Raw genomic sequence first — 21,901 nt, 5'->3', positions numbered from 1 at the left:
ACAGATTCAAAAACCCTGATTCTGCTCGAGTCTCTCTGTAAGCACCCTTATAAAGCCTTTATGTGCCTTAGACACAGAGGATAAAACCACAGATCCTTATTGAGAGACAGAAAAATGACACCCTGTTCCTGGTAAGTGGACGCTTTAAACAGTACTATCGGTATCAGGATCGAAGAGCGGACACGAGTAAGTAAGGCTGAAGGAAGTCATCCATCCAAAGCATTCTTGTAATATGTTTTAAAAACCTTTTCAGGTCTCTGTTTCTACTTTAAGGTCCACTCATATCTAAGGTTAAGGGGGTTTGTACGGCTTTATCAGATAGTCAGTCAGTCTGGATTGTTCCAATTTCCTTATTTCCCACTTTAGAAACATATCAGCTGTTCTGTTTAAACTCAGTGCCAGTGAGTGAGCTGGATAAATATGTAACAGTGTGCATCAGTCAGCGTCACCATATCTGCTCTTGGGCAGCGGTGTGACAACGTGAGGCAGCTTTGCTCATCACCCAGAGTAGGAGAGCATAAAACAAGATATCTTTTTTTAGTTTTAGGTGTGAGAGAAAAATACTTTATTTATTTATTTTAAATTTAACCACTCATTTAAAAAAAAATGATCAGAAATATTACATGTTACAGGAAAACAGCCAAAGAAACCAAAATTTCCCTTTTCTACCCCTCTCTAAGAGGAAGCGCTGCACTGAAAAAATTAAAAGCTTTGGTCTGCAAGTATCAGAAGGACACATGTTCACCAAACTGCTGAGGATGGAAGGAGGGATTGGGATTTCTCAGAGCTAATGTTAGTTTGAAAAAGGAGAACCTGTTTCAGTTAAATGACACAGCTGGACTTACGTGACCCTGATACACGAATAATTACACGTGATTCTCACACTGAAAAAAAGGGACTGGCCATCTCTTGGATTTATGTAAGCATCTTGCATGCATTTAACACAATTGCCTCATGTTTTAAAGTTAAATGTAACTATATAGTGTAAAAACTACATGATATGCAGAAAGGGTGTATTAAATTGTTCATATCATGTTCAGGTGAAGTAAGTCAATAAGATAGCAACGTTAAATCTCGTGAAACCACGCGTGATTTCATCTCGCGGGCTTTGGATCGTGGTTTAAAAAAGGCATCCATCTCAGTCAAGTCGAGCAGCCAACTCTACGTTTTTGGTATGTCTTGATTTTTTGAATTCATTTTTACCATATTTCAGCCAAATGTAGTTAAACGTCTAGAGTGTCGCCATGTAACATGCTAAAAAAGAGCCGTTAGCTTATTTGCTGTTTTATCTGTTGTCAAAGAATTGGCGCTTTTTCATTTGAATTTGTCTTTGGCACAAGAGCCGTAATATCACATTAAACCTAATTACGAGGCACTCATAACATAATTTGGTTTTCTGTGTGAATAGATTTGTCAACTGACTCTTCAGTTACATTGTGTATTTACTGCACCGTGGTGTTAGTGAGATTTTGGACATTGAACAGCTTTAGCTAATATCATCAGCGGCATTATGCTAGCTTACATCCCTACCCCTCCTGCCCTCACCTGCTGTCCTTTTGTTTTTGTTTTTTTTGCTGCACATTGAGAGATGACCTCTATTCTGCATTTCACCAGGAGTCAGCTGATGGATTGTGGGTTCAAGGTGTTATGGTAAGAAAGTATATTCTATTTTCGTTTCTGTAACTTAATTATAATAGGTTTTTTATAATTATTAGGTGCATGCATACTCACCCTATTAATACAACTGAGAAATCCAAAATCTGCCATAGGTTTAACTTATACCTGTATGTATTGTCAGAAAGGTGATTACTGGACTCACATTAATGCACACTTGAACTGAAATGAGGTTGTAACTTGTGGGTTGTTGGGTTGCAAATCAGAAACAAACATCTTTGGATTTTTTTTAATCCCATAAGATCTGGAAACACAGTTTTTATTCAACAAAACATTACTGATTAACCAAGCACAGTGCCTGCTGTTATTTCAAAATAATTTTATGTCATTTCAGATAAAATGCAGCATTCCAGTGCATCCCAACCATGCCTTTACAGTCAAGGTTTCTGACGGAGCTGAGTTTTTCTCTGACAGTCTGCTGAAAGTGTTTGCAAAGTGATCAGGGGAACAGGGCACAAAGCTAAAGGATGTAGCTGCCATAATGACAGTAAGAACTTTAAAATTCTTTAACTACAAAGTGTATATGTATTGCATTAGGTCAGTAAAAGATTTTTATGCTACATCCATTGAAACAGTCAACTATTACCTGTGAGTAATGATTCCACTAAAAGGATGCCATAATTTTCGTCATGCATTTACTGGCCCACTGAGAAAAAATTATCTTTTTTTAAAAATAAATGTTCTGGAAACTATATATCCATAAAGTTGATGTCAAACAGGAACTTTTGATATTGCTTTGTAGATGCTGGTGTTGCATGTTGACTGGTTTAAAAAGTCAAGAGTTTTTGTCTGGGATCATTTTCTTCTGTGCTACTGAAAAGTTCACAAATCTCTGTTTTCTTTGTTATAATAGTCAAGGATGACATTAATGCTCGGAGTCCCTCATCAAAGTGCTCCGCATCTGTGTGAAAGACAATTGCAACATCTTGGTGCAGGAGTTCATGGTGAGTGTTTTATGAGTAGATTGTGGCTTTGCAACATTTAAAAATGCATTTAGTTATCCACTTGATCCTCATTGGACTGGTTAGGACCAGTAGTCCTCTTTAATAATTTGAAGTTCACATGAGGCCTGGTAGTGAACTCGGCCGCCGGCCCTTGAGGCCCCATCCCCACCCCTGTATTAGGGGTCACATCAGTGTGAAAAAACTTTAAATTTGTCATTCTAATGAACAAAGGAAAATCCCACCAATATTTATATTAGCTTTTGTTTGAAAAAATGACCAACTGACCAACAGCTAACCAAATTGTGGGGCTGAAAGTCTAAATTCTAACATCTTCTGAGTGACATAGCCTGGATTTCTGATGGGCCGGTGTCTTTCTAACAAAAACTAATGTAAAGCATTTGAAATTATTATGTTTTTCACCCTCTCTTAGAAACTCTGTTAGACCATGAATGGCAGCATGGCAGGCCACTCTTTGGCTATAGCTATTTACTATGTTGCTTGCATTGGTTTAAATTACTCTAACATTAGAACTGGTAGATTCAAAAGAGATGAGTTTAAAAAGGAATCTTAAAGAAATGTTTTGTGTTTAACCAGGACTTGACTGAGGCCACTGCACAGATTGAGAAAACCACAATGAACATCTGTCTCCAGAGGATGCGGCAGGCAATGACTTTTCTGATGTTGTTCTTCAAGATCTGGATAACGTGACCTTTGCAGTAGCCATGCTGTTTGGACCTTTTTTATTCCTTCAACATGAGTTACCCATCACAACTCTGCTACACTTTTGAGGTGATTCAATGGGTGGTAATGGAGTTGGATGCAACTCAGCTCTCAAGAAAAGCTCACAACTAAGACAAAACTGCTCCTGCAACGAAGCTCACTGTTATGCATGTGAGGTGACCAGCTCTAGGTGAGAGGACATTTAAATCTCACACTTGTTCTGCTGCATTTTTGAAGCTCAATTCCAGGAGCAGATCGCAGGGTTCATTTTTATATACTCTGCAACTGCCATGAGGACGAGCCGTTTTTTGTTGTTGTTTGTTTTTCCTTTTGCTCTGTACAAGTTCTGTTTGTCTGTTTGGCAGCATTTTTAAATTTCTCTTTGTATTTTTTCTTTCTTTTACTAGTGAAGAGATGTAGCGTGAACAGTTATACAGTCTAAATATCCCATATGGGTCGTGTGAAATGGTATTTTCAGTTTCATTCAGTTGAAGTAAAGAACGTTGAATATTTCTAAGTGTGCTGTTTTGAACCAAGATGTCACAGTATGATCAGTGCTGTAATTTTTGACAGTCACTGTATCAATGTTATTTTTGCATCTCTTGAATAAAGGTTTTGACCTGCAAGTGCTAATTTCTTTAGTTATTGGGGTAAAATGGGTAGTGTTAATAGGAAGGTGTTTGCCAATTCAGTAACCTAATTTAATGTTAATGGAAACTAACATTACCTCAAATTGTTTAGTTATAATTGTTGTTTAACTGAATCTTGACGTTAGAGGCCTTAAATAGAATGTTTTGTATTGTTCTTTCCCAACATTTTTCAAAAGAAACAGTCCAATTTCTTTGCTGTGATTGATTCCAGAGAACACGGAAGAACTGACATTATTTAACTGTTGATTTATATAGATTCAGTAGAGGAGTAATGTCAGTTTAATTCTTTACCTACTGCAGTGAAATTAGACATGTTGTTTTGAAAGGTTACTGGTGGATGCCAGCAACCATCTTGGAAGAGAACAATACAATCTGTTATAAGGCCTCCATTTGAAAATTGTGTATTTGATACTAGAATATAATAGCAAAATGTAATTTGAAGATAACATGTAGTATTTAAGTGACCAAGTAGTATTGGGTAAAAGTTATTGAATCGTGTTGGGATAACGTGAGAAAATTGTGAAGGATTAAAATATTCCAAGAGCTCAAATTACTTCATCAAAACATGTTTAAGTCACATTTTATCAACACAAATTGCACAAGTTTATTGAACATGAATAAATTGTGTTAATTTAATTCAGTTGTTTAAGTTGCTGCCAAAGCAAAACATCTGTGTGCAACAAATGTCCACCATTGAATTAAGTAAATCCAACAACATATTTTTTTCAGTGCAGGAAGGAGTATTTTGTGGTATTTTTTACTTTGCTTGAGTGCAGTATTTCCCAAGTAATTTATGTGTGCACTGTCAGCAGTTTTATTTTGTGTTTTAGACCAAATATCTTTATTTTATCAGTTTTGTTTATAGTTTTATGAAATCTCATTTAAGGTGACACTTGTCAAGTCTCGCTTCACATTTTCCCAAAAAGAAATGCTTTAGAGAACGTTCAATTTTACCCTTGCAAAGCCCGAACCCTGAAAGAAATGCCAGAAAAATCAAATTTTTTGAAACTGGAGTGTTTTTTTTCTGAACATCTGGCATTTTTGTGCAATTTATAGTTCACAGTTGATCTTAAACAAACAAAAAAAAAACATAAAGAGAAGTTAGAGGTGAAGTTAGAGTTTAAAAAAAATCACTCAAGGTCTCAAAAACTCATGTATCAAATATGACACATTTGGTGTTTGGTTTAATTTCAGTTTGAATTTAATACTGAAATCTGAGTACTTCAGACTTCTGGGAATGATCACTAGAGTTTGCCCAACTTAAATTTTAAAACGTAATTTCCTCTGTGATGGATTGGAGACCTGTCCTGTACCACGTCTTTCGCCCACTGCTAACTAGGAAAGGCTAGCGGTTAAAGAATCAGCGGTGCTTTCTAGCAGATAAACTCACCGAAATTATTATTTTTTCTTTTCTTTTTTCATTTTTTCTGCTCTGCATGACAGAAATGTGATGACTTTTATTAGAAAGAATGTAAATCCACATTGCTGTACCTTTAGATCCATGAAAATGTGCAACTCTTTCACTGTCAGCAAATATTTGTCATTTTAAGGTAAAGCATGGCAAAAATGCATTTGCACAAAAAGACAAAACTAAAAGCAAAATTGTTCTCTGTGTGTTAAATGTGAAGATTCGACTTTGAATTTATTTGTTTTTCCTACATTCTCCAGAAAATAAAGGCTGATAATGAGGTAATAACTGGGTTGCTTAACCAAAATGTGCAAACTACTAATAAGAGATGAATACAGCAGCAGCTTATTAGCAGCTTTACAACAGAGGAGCTGTTGGGAAGAAAACACGTGTATTTCACAGCCAGATTCATTCGTGTGTGTGTGTGTGTGTGTTTTCTTTGCCTTGAATGTCACTTTTAAAGAGTCTGTGTTGCGAGGGTAGGTGGGACAATTTTAAGTAAAAGCGTTTTTTTGTGTTGACAGCGAAACGATAAAGCGTTCTCGGGTGATCCTTGTGTGTCCTCTGTCTGTTTCAAACCCTCAGCCCTCTTTCATCCCTGTTCACCCAAGAAATGGAATCATAAAAACCATTCATGCTAAATGAAAAAGGGCATCATAAAGCTGCATTACACTGGAGTACACTCCTCTGCACCTTCCATCCTTATCAATATCACCTTTTGTCTCCTAACACATCTCTCTTCCCCCTTCCTGGTCCTCTTGAAACAAAGCATAAAAGCCCTAGAAAGAGGCGCAAGCTGTCATTGCTGTAATATAAGATAAAAGTCTTTAAAAGCTAAAGGTCCGGGTTGGGTTTTTTTTTTTTCTCTCCTTCACGTCGGGCAGTCTTTAGGACTGCTCTTCAGGATTAGCAGCATAAAGGACTATATATTATTTGCAGAAAAGCTTAGTGGGCACAGTCTAAGCCTATACATATAAGTCAATTTATATTAGAATTTCCATACATGCATTTTCTTGTTAGAGTCAATATGCAAAAATGGTACTTACTAACAAATAATGCATAATGTACTAGAGGCAGGGCCATCAATAACTGCATTTGAGCTTTAAAAGAAAATGCAAAAATGCCGAGCATAAAGATGGGCCGTATAAAATCTACAACACATTAAACACAAAAACGTCAAAAATATAAAGATGGCTCTTTGCCCGGGAGACAGCAAGTCATTTATCTATGAAGAAGAGGAGGAAATAAAGAGCTCCCATCCCGAGCTCCTGTGTATTTCATTTACTAACAAAGTCAGGTTATCTGTTTAGAGACAACTCTCTTCCTCCTGCCCATCAGCCACACAGACAAAGAGACCGGAAGGGAAACAAGGCAGACAAAAGACACTCACATTTCTCATCAAGTAAACATCCTCTTTTAATTTTAAATGCAATAAAAAAAAAAGGTGGTGGTGGGGAGGGAGTTCTTCTCATGCTAATATATAGTTAACGTTTATTATGTGGAGCACAAACTGGTAAAAATATGTCCTTTTCCTCTATTTAAGACGCGGGAAAGAAAGTAGGTGTAAATAAAGCGCAGCAATTTGGGAAAGCACTCTTGAATACAGAACCTGTCAATGTACACCTCCTCCGGGCAGTTTGGTACACCACATAACACATGTTCCTCTCTGCTGGCTGGCTCAGAGTAGAGACGATGCTGTGTAGTTTTGTGGTGAGGTGTTCTGTTGCTTCTGTTGCATTTTCTCCCACTGGTTTGACATTCAAGATCTCTCAATTATGTATGAACGGCAAGCAATATCCTTTACCATCAGGCCCCCATGTAACATATTTCATTTTCAAGGGCTGCAGAGCACAATCAGACCCTCTGTGTAATTACGACTTATTAAAAATGATTCCAAATTATCAGTGGATCTGTGGGCTGGTGTCTGGGTCCAAACTGAAAACCATTGCGCTGTATTAGTCACAGAATAACTTCCCATGGGTGCAAGGTCTGTCAGCATAGATCCCTGTCTTTAGATCAGTGAATGCTTCAAATGTATTAAAGGAAAATCACCCTAAATATTATTTTGGAAGGGGTAGGTGGGGATTTTGCACATTTGATGTGTGATGTAACAAGGAGGACCACTGGCATCTCTTTTTTTTCTATTATTTTTTGGCTATGCAGACATAAGTGGCTTTTGGGACTGAGCATTATTCGAAAATCACCTTCAATGACTTGTCGCGACGCACTTTAAGCACTTTCGTGACTAGTTTTTGCTCCCTATACACAGTCTCATAATGAGAAAACACAGTTCAGCAGAGAAAAGACATCTCAAACAACATGTTTACCCTTCACACAACATGGAGGAATTAAAAATGGATGAGCGCCCCATCCATTATTTCAGCCTCCAAATGGCAAAATCTGTATAAAGCTCTGAGTATCCGTCTGGGTGAAAATAAATAAATCAAATATGCACTTCAGCGTTTCCTGCTCTTTTTCCACGCAGGATACGGTGTCGTGATGGCGGAGGGCACACATCCGGCTCCTGAAAACACCATGCGCTTTTTTCTAAACGCGTGTATAAATAACCCACGAGTTTTCAATTAGCTTTTTGCATCTTTTCTGTTAATTCAAATGATTTTGTCACTTTTCCGGGGAAGCGCATATAATATTTAGGCAACTCGCATATTTTTCCCAGACCCACTCTCCCAGCTGAATCCTCCATATCTGAAGTATTCTAATTTGCGAACACAGCGGTGTCAGGAGTGATTTTGCTGCAAAGTCACTAATTACATGCAACATCAATGCGATGTGGGGAAAACGTTAAAAATTTAGCATCGCAAGACAAATGGAAAAAATGCGTGCTGAAACAAGGAAAAGAGGCACTAACATTCACAGTTTTTCTATGAATAATGCATGTCTCTGCTACTTTCACAAGGACTCACCCAGATTGGCTCCAGTGTCACTCTCATCTTTATCCTAAAAAAGAAAAAAATATGTGTTTATGACTTTCCACTTGCAGCACTGCTTTAAAGGGCACTGTTTTATGATTTCTGTGATTTTCATTAATAACCAAGAAAAACATGTAAAGTGGTCAATTCAAACTCATTTGTTCATTTTTTTTAAATTAAGTATTTAGCATGCACTCTAAAGTTCAAAGCCTCGCACTCCTAGATTGTGAGGACTGTGTGATTAAATGTGATTTCAAAGGTTTTGAGCATTTCCTGTGAAATTCTGTGCCGAAGAGCAGACAGTGTTGGAATAACCTCGCATATTTGCAACAAGACTTGAGTAAAAGTAGAGGCTGTGGTTTACTGTTGCTCCCCAGCCACTCGCCAAATAGCAGCCATGTGTACTATAGAAAGGTACAAAGGAGGCTGATAAACTGTTGGTGCGTCACGCTGACAACAGCCAACATGAGCTGCCCTCTGAACTCCGGTAACTTAGACTGACACGGCGGGGGTCAGCGTCAGACTGACAAACAACTTTGCTTTATTTTGAAGGCATTTTTTTACGGCTCCCCTTACACAGTAATTATATTCCAAATCATTATGTGTTGTAAAGTCTATTGACCCCTGGTAAACTTATATTTACCAAGCTGGAACAGTTAATGAAATAGTCTTTTAATTAGCACTCCTCTTAAGGGTGGAACTTCTGAAAGGGGTCCCTGTTTTGTTTTGGCTTTGTGGTTGACTGAAGTGTGCAGATCCACTGTTCTAAGATAAAACAGTAATATCTTAATTAAGGCTCGCCGTTTAACTGTTTACAGTCGAGCTGTGCGTGACGGCACCTGCGGTACAGGAATATTCACCACGCCGTGAATCAATAAAACAATATCATAATTTCTTCTTTTGTTGTTTTGTTTTTTTTAGGGCCAGGTCATTTTTCAAGCTTGACTGATTGAAAGTGGTCTGACTACTCAAGGTAACAACTGGAGATGAGGGGGGGGGGGTTCTTTGCCTCTTGTATAATGCAGTCTTTGGCAGGCTCTCTCTTTGTATTAGATACATTAGGATGGAAATGTGCACCAACTTAAAAATGCTCATGTGAAAAAACATGGAATGTATTAAATTAATGGTCTCTTTTGCCTCAGGGCAGTAATGAAAAGGGACCCCCAATGAGTTCATTTTTCACGGCTTTGGTTATGCATTCAACACTCTAATTGAATTTCAATGTAAGTTTTAAAAAGTCTTTATTACAGTGACTCTTGATGCAAATTACATGTGATCTATCGTGGGACTTTCACCCATTAAGTAATTTAATTGTGACATGCACTCTCTGCACACCTCGTGCTTTTATGCCCATTCCTCCTCATCCAGATTGTCACTTTCTTCTATTATTGGTGCTGTTTATGTGGATTGAGGAAAGTAGTCTGCATATACTCTAGGCAACTTTCACGAGAGCGGCTCCTTAAAAGGAGTAATTGCAAAGAGAGGGGACAGGCCCCGACAGCTAAAGTATACTGGAGTATATACAAGTCACAAGGATTTGCAAGATGTTTGCAGATGACTGCACAGAGCACATTTTACGTGTGAAAAGAGATTATTAGGTTTATCATGCAAAGAGGAAAAATATGGCGCTAAGAGGATCTGAGGGGAGGGGTGTCTGACATGAGAGAAGTGTTAAATGTATACGTAAAACATACACTATTTGCCCAAAAGAAGTCAAGAAGACTGGGGGGAAACTGTATGTGGACGTGCTTTGTGCTGTGTTTCAAACACACTGAGCTGTAATCTCAAAAGGGTCCAAAATCCAACCTGGGAGTCAGTTTTCTCTGTCTCCATCTAGTGTTTCTGGCTGAACTAACTTTCTGAGCCCGGGGAATAAATAGAAAGCCATCGCCTCCCTTTTCCTTTAATGTTAAAGAACAAAACATGTTTAAGAAAAACATAAACTCAGCCGAGAAGACGGAAATCCAATCACAAACTGTATGTTTCTCATCAATAGCATGACTGCGTGTGGACGCACATGCGACTGTGTCTGAGCCCTCTGAAATACTGAGCCCGAATTGACCTGATCATTAGAGGGAGGAAGAGGCTTGACCTGATATTTCCTCTGTTGTTTGGTCAGGAAAGGGACGTTATTGTAAAAGGCCTGTAAAGATAAATAGCCCTGGTGTTGCCATGGCAAAGGCACAAACACTGGTGGTCAAAGACAAAAGAGCACGAGACAATAAATCCGACTCTGTCAATTTTGTTTAGTTTTCAAAGTGTTTTTCAGGGAAATATGGTTTCAAAACAAGAGGCCACATCCATTTTTCCACAGAGAAAGGGAAATCAGATCTTTTTTTTTTCTGAACAGGCCACAGTTTCATCTTGTACATTTTTTTTCCATGGCCACGGCATCCTGATTAGTAATAGGAATATCTGACACTGTATTTTGCCTTTGAGTCAGGAAACTCCTTGTACAGCTGTATACATGTTTTTATAGCCTTTGGAAGAAAGGGTATTGTCTTTAAATTCCTAAGAAGGCTTTATCCAGCCTTCAAATTTTAAGTGGAAAACCATCTTAGGCTCTATTTTTTCCACAAGCTAAACAATGACGAGTGAACATACACCTATGCCTTGTTCCTCAGGTCAAACAGAGTTCACCTCATTAGAACAATCCCGGCTCAAACGCCGCCATCGGTGATTCTCATCTCAACGGCATAAAACAACAACAACGAGGGAACTCTTTATTTGAGGATGTTCCTTAATTACCCAAAAAATATCAGGTCAAAGCCTTTTACTTGGAACGTTTGCTGCTTTTTATGTCATCAGCCAATCACCATTAAAAAAAAAACCCTCCGTGGCTATTCTCTCTACCCCTTCCCACACACACCCATCCAACACTTTCCATCTTCTCACAGTCAGGGTAGACGAGCCTCATCAGAAGCAAGGTGCGATGAAGAGCGGCCTTATCACTCCAATACAAGAGCAAACACAGGAGTCTTTACAGCACGTTGTCTCAGGAAGCAGTGCACGGCAAGATTACTGCCCTTTAAGACGCCCTAAGACACGACCAATCCCAAGTAGTCCTTTATCTTGACAGTTTGCAGCTCTTTGTTTGCCTTTTCTGTGAAGCCTGGGGGGATAAAAGAGCAGCCTCTGTGAGCTGTGTCTGATTAGGATCTAATTGTTAACATTCACTGTCTTTTTTTTTATTATCATCATCAGGCCGGTGTTGCCATACATGCAGCAGGTAGAGGCCTTTTCGGTGTTATGAAGGACTCTTCCCTTGCTGCTCTCGTGTGTTACTCAAGTACTAGTTAGCACGAGGTGGCAGAAGAGGAGCCCCCAGCTCGACATCAACAACAACAACATCAACAAACAGGAATTGATGGCGAGTGTTTATTATCTGGTTTAATTGCTCCTCATCTGGAGGATCTGACAGTTGCGGTTAATGAGAGAGGGAGAGGAGGCACACTCGGTTGGCAGCCAGTTTTCACAGTGTAAGACGTGTAAGTGTGGGTGTGTGTCTGTGGTGAAAAGAGAATAGCTCACATTCCAGCTCAGAAGCGAGTAACACAGAAGAAACATCAAACGGGCCTCGTCGAATTATCGAAACAGGCCTCCGAATCAGGAATTTCAAGTCCACACCCAAACGCATACACGCTCTTACTGCAAACCTGCGTTCGCGGTTAGATAGATACACCTGTACCTGTACCGACAAACACAGGTCTTATCCTCCGCTGCAGGCTGAGTACGGGAATCGGATCCGAGCTGAGACAGGATTTCTCTGAAATCGAGCCTCTTCCTCAGTTTTTCATCTGGCCTGCAGCACACCTGGCTCATGTCCAACCAGGGACCTCCCTGACATTGTGCAGTGTCATGCACTCGCATCCAGGCATGGTCTGACAGAGGAAACATCAAGAAGCAGAAGGCGTTCGAGCAAGTGGGGATGCTCAGAGAAGGCCTGGAACACGGAATAAGGCTCTCTCCTCGGAGAAGGATGTACTTTTACTGTTAATTTTTGCCCCACAACCCAAAGCCAGACGAACACATTAACACAATATAAACACACGCACCACCAGAACCACACACAGGCTCGTTGTCCCATTCATAAATTCCTCCTGTTGAGAAACACGGGCATTTTTAAACAGGGCATACCCGCCCCTTTTACTATTCCAGCTCAGCAGGCCCACATGGGAACAATTAGGGGTGTACGCAAGTTTGGCGAAGGTCCGTAGCAACCAGCTGCATCTGTTTTTATTTACCTTTTTGCTCTGGTGCTGGATAATGTCATGAGCACATCTGCTACTGTGCAACGTAACCGTGGTTGCATGCGTGGTTGACCCATGATTCTGTAATTACCCGCTGAGCGAGATGAAGAGGCCCCAAAGCCACACATAGCCTTCCTCTCCCCCTCTTCCTCCCTCCCTCCTCCCCCCACCGTGTCTCTCCAGTGGCATGAAACTCCGTCTGCCTGAGAGCTGGTAGCTGATGCTGAAGTGGCATTTAATGACTCAAAGTTGTTCACAATAGTAATTCTGACTTCATTTTGATGTCATTAGATTACCACTTTCGTTCTATTATGCAGGATTAAAATGTGGTTGTTCTGCAGTGGGATGAGACTGATCACATTCCCTCATCTGTTTGCTTGTTTGTGGTCATGCAGAACAAGCTGCACAGTCTTCTTGCTGGCCCACTTTTAAAGGTCTGAACTAGAAAAATGTCATTTTTGTAGCTCAAATAAGGAGAAATAAAGAATTTGCTCCACAGCATGTGTCTTGCTTAAAAAATTGTGGACAAGCGGTCATGCAAGGAGGCTCAGAATAGTCAGAGATGGTAAATTTATGTCTCTGTAAGGTTTCACACTTCTGTATTAAATGAGGGAAAGTTTCGCCTACTTTACTCACATGTTTTGTTTTTATATATATATATATATATATATATATAATCCTGAAAGTTCACACTATTAAGCATCTTCAGACAGCAAACTCAAAGCGACCAATCATGACAGAACTTGTTTATAATAATGATGAGTGATTATGAGCAATAACAATGAAGACCATATATGGATCACTTCACAGAGTCTGTGTGTGTGTGTTCGTGTGTATATGTGTGTGTATTGGGGGGAGGGGGGGGGGGGGGGGTGCCACCACGCTTAGCATATCCCAGATGTGCAAACCATATGCTCTGACTGAAATTAAAACAAAAAAGAAACAGTGAAACATGAAAGGGATTTTTAACTTTGTAAAGACAGTTAACAGTCGATACAGATAGGCTAATGGCCGAGAGAGGCCACATGAAAGAACCGGGGATGTTGGCATGCTTTTTGCACCACTTATTCCATTTCCTGCTCATAAGTTCACTGAGCAGATGGGAACCAAAGGCACAAGGAAGTTTAGATTTTCTGCCCCACAGACCGTTGTATATGATGCATGTAACTGCGCAACACCGCACGGTTATCATTTAGAGACGCTTTGGTGCATACCGGGAGGTCACAATAACAAAGGTGGAAAAAAAAAAAGCAGTGGGACAAAAACGAAACCTCTTCAGCTATTTTGATCTATACCAGTAATTCTGTATGGGTGTTACATTTAAAGCACTCAAGTGAATAAATTTAACCCCCCCTTTCTATACTGCATATTGGATTTTCAAGAGTTATCTTATGATGAATAAAGTTCATTTAATTGTGCACACACACAAAAACAACTAGCACTGAATCTAGGTTTACTTTAAAAAACAAAAATTAAAAAAAAAATAAGTCAAACTGCTTAATTTGGAAAAGAGCATCTGGAGGCAGGCTGTGACCTATCAGGAGCCTACTGAAAACATGTTGGAGAGTGCCCTCTGCTGTTGGTTTAGCGTACTGCAACGAGGGGAGCGACAGCTACAGCTGACATTACAGTAAATCAGAAGCTAAATTTGATCTGTTGTTGAAAAGAAAACAGTTTTTAACACATAAAATTGATTCTACCATCTAAGAATCTTAGAATGACCGCTGACAAGCAATCTGTGAGCTTTTATTATGACTTTCTGTGATTTGAGTTCAAGTTGCTCTGAAAGGTGGCATCAGCTAACACGAGGTCTTCTCTTCATCAGCCTGTTTTGCTGCTCGGAAAGAGACGTGTTTATTTAACGCCTGCCTTTGTCTGAGTCTGGATAATGTCCACCCTGAGGCAATAGCTGGCAGAGGTCTGACGGTAATTCTGCTTGCACTGTATAATCAGCCTTCACTGACCACTGCGTCACCTTTCATGACTGCAAACAGATGTATGTGGTACCAGTTGGGTTTAAAAGGAAAAGGAGTAAAATAGGCCTTAAAGTAATTAAGATATATTACTTGAAGAATCATTTCACTTAACTAAATAAATAAATCTAATCCTACCAAATCCACTGCAGTTTTTTCTCCTTTTGCTGTTGTTCATTCCTACTGCTTGTGTTGAGTTCCTGGTACTCTTCATCAGGCTGAGCCAGCGTAGTAAGAGACATATGTGGTGTTTGGGCTGTGGCTGCTGACGTAAGCAAGTCTGACTCTACTGAAACATTTGTAGCTGCATGTAGAAAATCAAATAAACTAGTTGTATTCGTATTAATGTCGATACTGGTGCCATTATCCAACACTGAAGAAGACACATCATCCCTTATTATCTCGTCAGCGTGGATATTAAAACTGCGGCCCTCTCTCAGCATGTGAGGAAGGTTAGTTGTGGGAAACTTTGCAGGCTTGAACGAATCTCTCTCTTTTAGGTTTTCTTCTGGGATGGTGACGAGGTCGGGCAAAGGCTCGTCCGTAGTTACAGTCTCACGTGTAGAGTCGAGTGTGGACGGGCTTATGTTGTTTGGGCCAGGAGAAGATGTGACATGTGATGATGTGTTTTTAGGTGCCGCTGTGGAGATAATGGTGATTTCAACAAAGGTGAGATTAAACAAAAACAATGCCACAATTTAATGACTGGTGCAGTGAATTCTGGCTTACAGGGATTGTGAAAAAACATGATTTGTGACAATGCAGCAAACACAGGTTTAATAATGAAGTTACACGAGTGCGATGTGAAAATTTGAAGCCACATTTTTTAAAACAATTATTTCTACATTCTCAGCAGTAGCTTAACTGACACAAAACTATTTTAGAAATCTTAAAATATATCTATTAAGGATCTTTTTTTCCCCATGTTTTAACATTTTCATATTAACAAAACACTATAAGAAGTGGAACTGCAGGCTCACAATAACTGTCCACAGGGATGCATCCAATCATCCAGTTAAGATCTCTTTATTGCATTGTTACGACATAGTTTGAAAAAATATATATATATCTTGGATCCAATTTCAGAAGCATGTTGTGTCCCTATACACTCCAGGCACTTTGTTAAGTACACCTGCTTGTTAAAGCAAATATCTAATCAGCCAGTGAATGTAGCTGTGTAGCCATCTTTAGTGTGACCTGATTAGGTTCAAACCAAATCATTAGAATGGGGACGAATGTGATTTAAGTGACTCTGAACGTGGCGTAGTTGTTCATGTTCATGTTCATGGGGTTTACACAGAATGGTCCAAAAAAGAGAGAAGAATGGACAAATAACAGTTGGTTGTAACCTAGGTATGCAGAAAAGCACTTCTGAACACATCAAACCTTGAGGCAGACGGGCTACAGCAGTAGAAAACTACAGGAAGTGCCACTCCTATCAGCTAAGAACAGGTAACTGTGGCTGCAAAGGCAAAACTTTCAACACGGCAGCCAAAAAAATGCCCCAGAACCAGAAAGCAGGAGAAGCTAACACCGATATCAATCGAGCACATCCCTCAATTTATATTACACAGAATCAGTGACACCATAACATTAAAGTGGACAGATTATAAGTCACACTGTAAGTTCAAGTCCTGGTTCTAGTTTGTGACCCAAAGCCTAACTGTATGCATGCAGTATGTAGTTCCCTCATGAACTGCATTTTAGCTGCAAATATTTACGCAATCATTTTTACTCTCCACTGATTCAAAGAGGCATCTTTTCTGAAGGGTTCTGATAGCAGAGGGGTATGCTAGCAAATATATGACTTGTACTTCCTGACCTTGCTCCCTGTTATTCGTGGAAAATGTGTGCAAAAGCTGTTGATGTTAAATATTTATCCATTTAATTTTCTGCAGGTGTCTTATACAGTAGTAAATCAGTGCAGCGGCATTTTAAATTATATTTAGTGAGCCAAAGGAAAAAAGTGGTCCTTAAAAGAAGAAGGAGAGAAGAGAGCAGGATGAATATACAGCCAGGACTTTAGACTTCAGTGGCTCGAAAGATGAAGTGGTGATGGGTGAGTAGTTTTTCTTGGTGTTTTTTTAAGAGATTGAAACATTTTTAACACTCATATGCTGAAAATGTGCAATCACACTGTGATATATCTAGAAATTGTTCCACTGAAAATAATTGTTGAAGGAGGGATTTTAAAATGAGTGCTATTGATATTGATATGACTGATTATTGCTATGTGATATTATTTTTATTTAATTTTTTAAACATTCTTTTGGAGGGGTGCAATGAAGAGTGGGAAATGTGAAGAGAGAGCGTAGGGCCACGGGTCAGAGATGAACCTAGACTGGCATCCAAAAGAGGATCCAACCCTGTACAGACAATGTGTACCTAATAAAGTGTCTGATGTGTGTATATTGGAGTGTTTTCATTAGCAGGATTGAAACATTAAGCGTCTGGCTGAGCAACAAACAAGAAGTGCCTGGTGTGACTACATTAAATGCCATGGTCAAGAAAACATCCAATAATTGATCACCTCTTTAGTTTTTACTGTGCTCATCAGCAGAAAACTCACCTATGCATGGCAGCGTGCTCTCCATGGTCCAGTGCATTTTGTGATTTGTCTCTCTGAAGGTGAGCACAGCATCCACCCTGTAGAACGGCTGCAGGAGCCGGTTGTCATCTGTGCAGGGCTGTAAAATAAACCTGGGTTAGATGTGTTACTCTTTAATGAATCCTCAAAGCCGCACAGTTTACTCATGTTAGTGTATGCTTTGACAGCCATGCACTACTATTTGGAGTCATACAGGTTTGTGTTTCAGCACTAACCTTTGTCTGGAGTATTCTGGCTGTGGGAATGGACAGAGTTACAAATTCACTCGTCTCATGCACTGTGAAAGTAACTGTCTGGTTAACTGACAGGTCACTGAGTGTCAGTGTTTCATTGTGATAGGTGCCTCTTCTGGTCAAACCCATTCGGCGTTTGAGGATGTGCAGCACAGTCTTGTCTGCCGTGGATGCGTTCACTGAAATAAAATAAGATGTGTTAATGTGGTTAGTTAGTAACAAGTAATTATATTTGATGTATCTGTTTATAAGTATTTTCACTTGTTGCCAATTTCTATTTGATTACATTTGCACATTTGCTCTATATTTTTTTAACATATATATATATATATATATATATATATATATATAATGAGATATACAATGAGGTTGATACATTTTTGGACAATCATAAGTGTTTTTTAAATTTTGCTTCTCTGCACCATCACAGTGGATTATAAACCAAACAATCACCATGTGGGTAAAGTGCAAACTTTCAAATGGTTTAACAAAAATATTGCACAATATGTTTTGGAAATCAGCCATTGTTATATACAGTCTCCTACTTTCAGATGCTCAAAAGTTATCGGACAGTGGACCGGTAAAGCGTTTCGTGGCCTATTTCCTTATTGTTCAAAGAGCCTGACAACTAAAGTGGTTGACCACAGAAGTGCATTACATTTACACTGTTCAAAGAAAAGCAGCTTCATTACATCTAATGAACTCAGGAATGAGTCTCAAAGAGGTAAGCTTGTCATTGTTAAAGTCCACAATCAAGAGGAACCGTCATTAATGTAAATACAGAGGATTTACAACAAGGTGCTAACCACTGGTTAACCTCAAGAAGTCTGGATTAGACTTTGTCAGAAAACATCTAAAAAAGCCTGCATGGTTCTGGTAAAATCAAGATTTGGTAAACTTCTCATACTGTTCCTATTCTCATCATTCTGGTAAACCTGTACCAGAATGATGAGAATAGGAACATTATGCAGAATCAGAGGTAACAGGTCGAGGCAGTGTTTTGGTATGGATGTGTATGACTGCCACGGACACTGAATCACGAGTATTTTCTGATGATGTGACTCCTGATAGAAGTATGAGGATGAACTGTGGATTGATAATGATGCAAAGTAACCCAAGAGTTTCTCAATGGAAAGAAATCTGATATTCTTCAATGGTCAAGTCAGTCACCTGATCTCAACCCAACGCAGCATGTTTTTTAGTTAAGAAATACAAAACTGAAGGCAGAAAGACCCACAAACAAGCAGCAACTGAAGACCTGGCCTAGCATCTCACTGGAGGAAACACAGCACTTAGAGAGCTCCATGGGCTCTAGATTTTACCCAGTCATTGACTGCAACAATCCTCGTGTTTAAAATCATGTTACTTTGTTCAGTTAATGTTGAACATTTGACCCTTTGGATCTGACCTTGAATCCACTGGACCAAGCTGAAACTTTGTAGCTTTAGTTCAAACTATGACCACATACACAACTACTGTGAATACTTTGGAGTTAAGAATATTTTGGCTTTGGATTCAGGACTTTTACATTTAAGTATTTTTTAACATTTTTATAACTGATCCGTTCTCTTTAGAAGAGAGAAAAAGAGCAAATGTCCCCACCCCACATGTTTTTATCAACATTAAACAAAAAATAGCCCAAGTGATTTTTACTGATGTAAAGGTCAGCACAGTGACAGGTTTTTGTTATTTTACAGAATATTAACCTTCTTCTTAAACTGCAAAAAAAACATACTATATTTCTATAATAGATAGTGAAAAATTGTAGCTGTTGAACTGTAAAAGCTGTAACACAGATGAAAATACTGTTAAAAGTCCAACATTTATGCCCTCTTTTACGTTTTCCAAAGCCACCCAGTGGGCCCGACTGGAGTCTGTGCCAGGCTGCTTCTGGCCCCCAGGCCTTGTGTTTGACACCCCTGCTCTAATTAAACTCAAACACTCACTATTGTTGTTGGTTAATTTTTTTTTTTTTAAGGGAAAAATAACTTCCAGCTCCAATTCTGTCCTTGTTACCCACCTTTTGGACAAGTTGCTTCCATACTGTAGGCATATCTGTCTCTGACCAGCTTCAAATCCAAAAATTCCCCTTCATTTTCCATTATCTGTATTAACCAAACAGTAATTGAGTACATTTCAGTTGTAATACTAACAATAGTCACTAGGTGGCATAATGCTGTGTGAAGTCTCACGTTGACAGGCCTTAAGATCTCCCTCCTCCTGCCCTGAACTCTTATGTCTGTTACATTCACATCAATGTTCATCTGAATCAAGCTGGCATCTTCCAGAGCTACAAGGAGGTGATCGTCCAGACACAGCGACCACTGCAGCTGCAGCAAAAATCAGACAATAAATACAAACAAAAAGTTAGACTTGCTTTCCAAACATTAAACATCTACAGACAAAATTGTGATCATTTAGAAGGTAATCAGAATTCCAGGCACTGAATGTAATTACTACCTCATTATCCCAGTTTCCATAGGGAATTTCTCTGATCACCTGAGGGCACACACAAATTATTTCTAGTAACAAAGCAAACCAATCCTAATATATAAATACAGTTAGGTTGAAATGTGGCAAAATGTTCATTGTTACCTGAACATATTCAGGGTCACAGCGGATTTGCTCTCTGCTTTGCACCACAGACATCACAGGGCACTTCATTGTGAAACTGTGATGCTGGCTTCCAAATCGATTCATCCTCCGCACCAAATTTAATGTTAAGACATTAAAGCCATTCTGAAAAGTCAATATAAACACAGATCATTATCACCACCAAGCCCAAGTGCAAGGCTAAAAGATTTGAGGTTGTAGATATGGATTGCATATTTCAGAAAAGAATGCCAAACCTGCTGCCGAACAAAACACCCGGTGTAGCTGACTCTAAAAACGTAGTTATCGTCGGGGTCGTTTTGCAGTGAGAATCCACAGGCAGACAGCTGGAGATTCAGGTGGTCCAGAGATGCAAGGTTGGCTTGTGAAAAGCAAGCAGTGGTTCAGAAATGACATGTTCAACATTAAATGAATGCTTTTTAAAGTCATTTATCTTGTCATAAAGATATACCTTGGATACTTAGCGCCCTCGACAGCCAGACCCTGAACTCCTCAATTCTTGCACTGTGCATCCACATCTCCATGTATTCAGGAAAGCAAACCACATCTTCTTCTGAAATTGCAGCAGGTAGATTTCTCACAAACACTAGGAACATAACAGCTTTAGCTCATAAGTGAATAAATGTTCACCTGTTAATCTTGCTGCAGAAGTTTGAATCCATTCTTGTTTCTGAATGAAAAATGCGCTCTTTGTGATAAAACACTGCAAAAAACTGTAGAAAAGAGCATCGAATGGAGCTTATATTTGAAAGACGATGTAGATATAACATTTATACATATCGCTGTTACTCACATAGCAAGGATGCCTACTCTGATGTGATCCATGGTGAAGTGATGGAAACGTCTGTGGATAGTCTTATTTGTAGGTGAGAGGTGGTGTCACTGGCCTGGATAGGTTAAAGCACAGGTGTGTTTACTTTGCTTTGTTAAAAGGCAAGTGAGAAAAAAAGCTTAAAAATAAAAGAACAATTGCTGTTTTGAGCATGTGTGAAAATAAACTTTACAGGATTGTGTCCTTTTGTGTTTGTCATCCATCATGAATTACCCCTTTCACTTCCAGTGACCTCCTTTTATTAACCTTTATTGCTTTCTTGACATCGATGCAGAGATTGTTGCCCCTGTAATAAAATCTCACTTTACTTTACCTTCTATTAAATTGCGTCTTTAGGCACTTTGTTACTAGCAGCCTGTTGCAAAAACACATGATCATTTTATTGGTTGAATTTAGCAGGTAGAAATGGTATTTTACCCTGACAAGTTGATTCTCAAACTGCTGTTAGCCAAAAAAACGTCTTTTTTTTTTTTTTTGGCTTATTCTGTGTTGCAGAATAAAGGTTGTCATACCAAATGTTGACTTTCAAGCTCATAAGAATTGTGCATGCTCAGTGTTTGCCTTACAAACTGTATTTGCATGGATGTTTGCACATATTTTATTAATTTTCTGCAGCTATTTCCCTCTATCCTGTAAATTCTGTTTGTATGCATTTCGAAAACATTTTGTTCATTCATTTATGTCAGGGTACAGGGTTTTATGTACAGATTGTTAGGGAGTTAAATAAAAAAAATTCTAAAAAACGAATTGTAAATACAGTTAGAGTTACTTAACATTGAAAACGATTAGATTTGGTTCCTATTGTTTATTATTGTGTCAGTGATGTGCTTTAAAAATTACCACGAAGACCGGAAGTTTTAGTCTCTGTCTCTGTCTCCAATATCGGGCAATAATCCTGGCTTACCAAAACATCGGTCGGGCTTTTCTTTTTTTTTAATTTCTTCAAAACATTACACACCTTTTGTTTGGGCTCCTAGCTTCCTGTGAGACTTCAAAGGGTAACTCGGGAGCATTATCCTTGGCACAAACAAGTTACGACACTTGATGAATGTAAAATAATAAGGAA

The 21,901-nt window shown here is 39.0% G+C and overlaps 1 protein-coding gene and 1 long non-coding RNA gene across 4 annotated transcripts; one reads left to right on the top strand and one right to left on the bottom strand.

Moving 5' to 3' along the window:
* Positions 1-879: 879 nt before the first annotated feature.
* LOC147304967 (uncharacterized) lies at positions 880-3,964 on the top strand. 2 transcript variants are annotated; one of them, XR_015126677.1, is made up of 6 exons: positions 880-919; positions 1,041-1,172; positions 1,615-1,650; positions 2,009-2,161; positions 2,528-2,618; positions 3,213-3,964. It is a non-coding gene; the product is annotated as an uncharacterized LOC147304967 (long non-coding RNA). The 2 variants fall into 2 exon arrangements; XR_015126676.1 differs by lacking the exon at positions 880-919 and having other exon boundaries at positions 926-1,172.
* A 9,518-nt stretch (positions 3,965-13,482) lies between these two features.
* ciroz (ciliated left-right organizer protein containing ZP-N domains) lies at positions 13,483-21,526 on the bottom strand. Of its 2 annotated transcripts, XM_086277524.1 has the most exons (12): positions 21,049-21,526; positions 20,797-20,890; positions 20,634-20,716; positions 20,455-20,556; positions 20,240-20,364; positions 19,986-20,129; positions 19,851-19,889; positions 19,583-19,720; positions 19,411-19,495; positions 17,373-17,569; positions 17,119-17,236; positions 13,483-15,189 (listed from the first exon to the last, which is right to left on the bottom strand). In XM_086277524.1, the coding sequence occupies exons 2-12, from the start codon at positions 20,826-20,828 to the stop codon at positions 14,684-14,686; spliced, it is 1,569 nt and encodes a 522-aa protein (XP_086133650.1). In that variant the 5' UTR covers positions 20,829-20,890; positions 21,049-21,526; the 3' UTR covers positions 13,483-14,683. The 2 variants fall into 2 exon arrangements, with proteins under 2 accessions (XP_086133650.1, XP_086133651.1); XM_086277525.1 differs by lacking the exon at positions 21,049-21,526 and having other exon boundaries at positions 20,797-20,915.
* Between the last annotated feature and the right edge of the window lie 375 nt (positions 21,527-21,901).

This window comes from Aulonocara sp. 'chitande type north' Nkhata Bay, linkage group LG20 (genome assembly GCF_057382095.1).
Source record: "Aulonocara sp. 'chitande type north' Nkhata Bay isolate Kocher_YH1m ecotype deep benthic linkage group LG20, A_spYH_male_GT1.1, whole genome shotgun sequence".
NCBI lineage: Eukaryota > Metazoa > Chordata > Actinopteri > Cichliformes > Cichlidae > Aulonocara > Aulonocara sp. 'chitande type north' Nkhata Bay.
Note: the sequence above shows the minus strand (reverse complement) of the source record. Positions and strands in the feature narration are given on the sequence as shown.

Coding starts and splice junctions, on each gene's coding strand:
- ciroz (XM_086277524.1), bottom strand. CDS start 20,828: ATGGATCACATCAGAGTAGGCATCCTTGCTAT. Junction 20,717..20,796: donor AGAGTAGGCATCCTTGCTAT/GTGAGTAACAGC, acceptor TCTTTTCTACAG/TTTTTTGCAGTGTTTTATCA. Junction 20,365..20,454: donor GAGGGCGCTAAGTATCCAAG/GTATATCTTTAT, acceptor GCTTTTCACAAG/CCAACCTTGCATCTCTGGAC.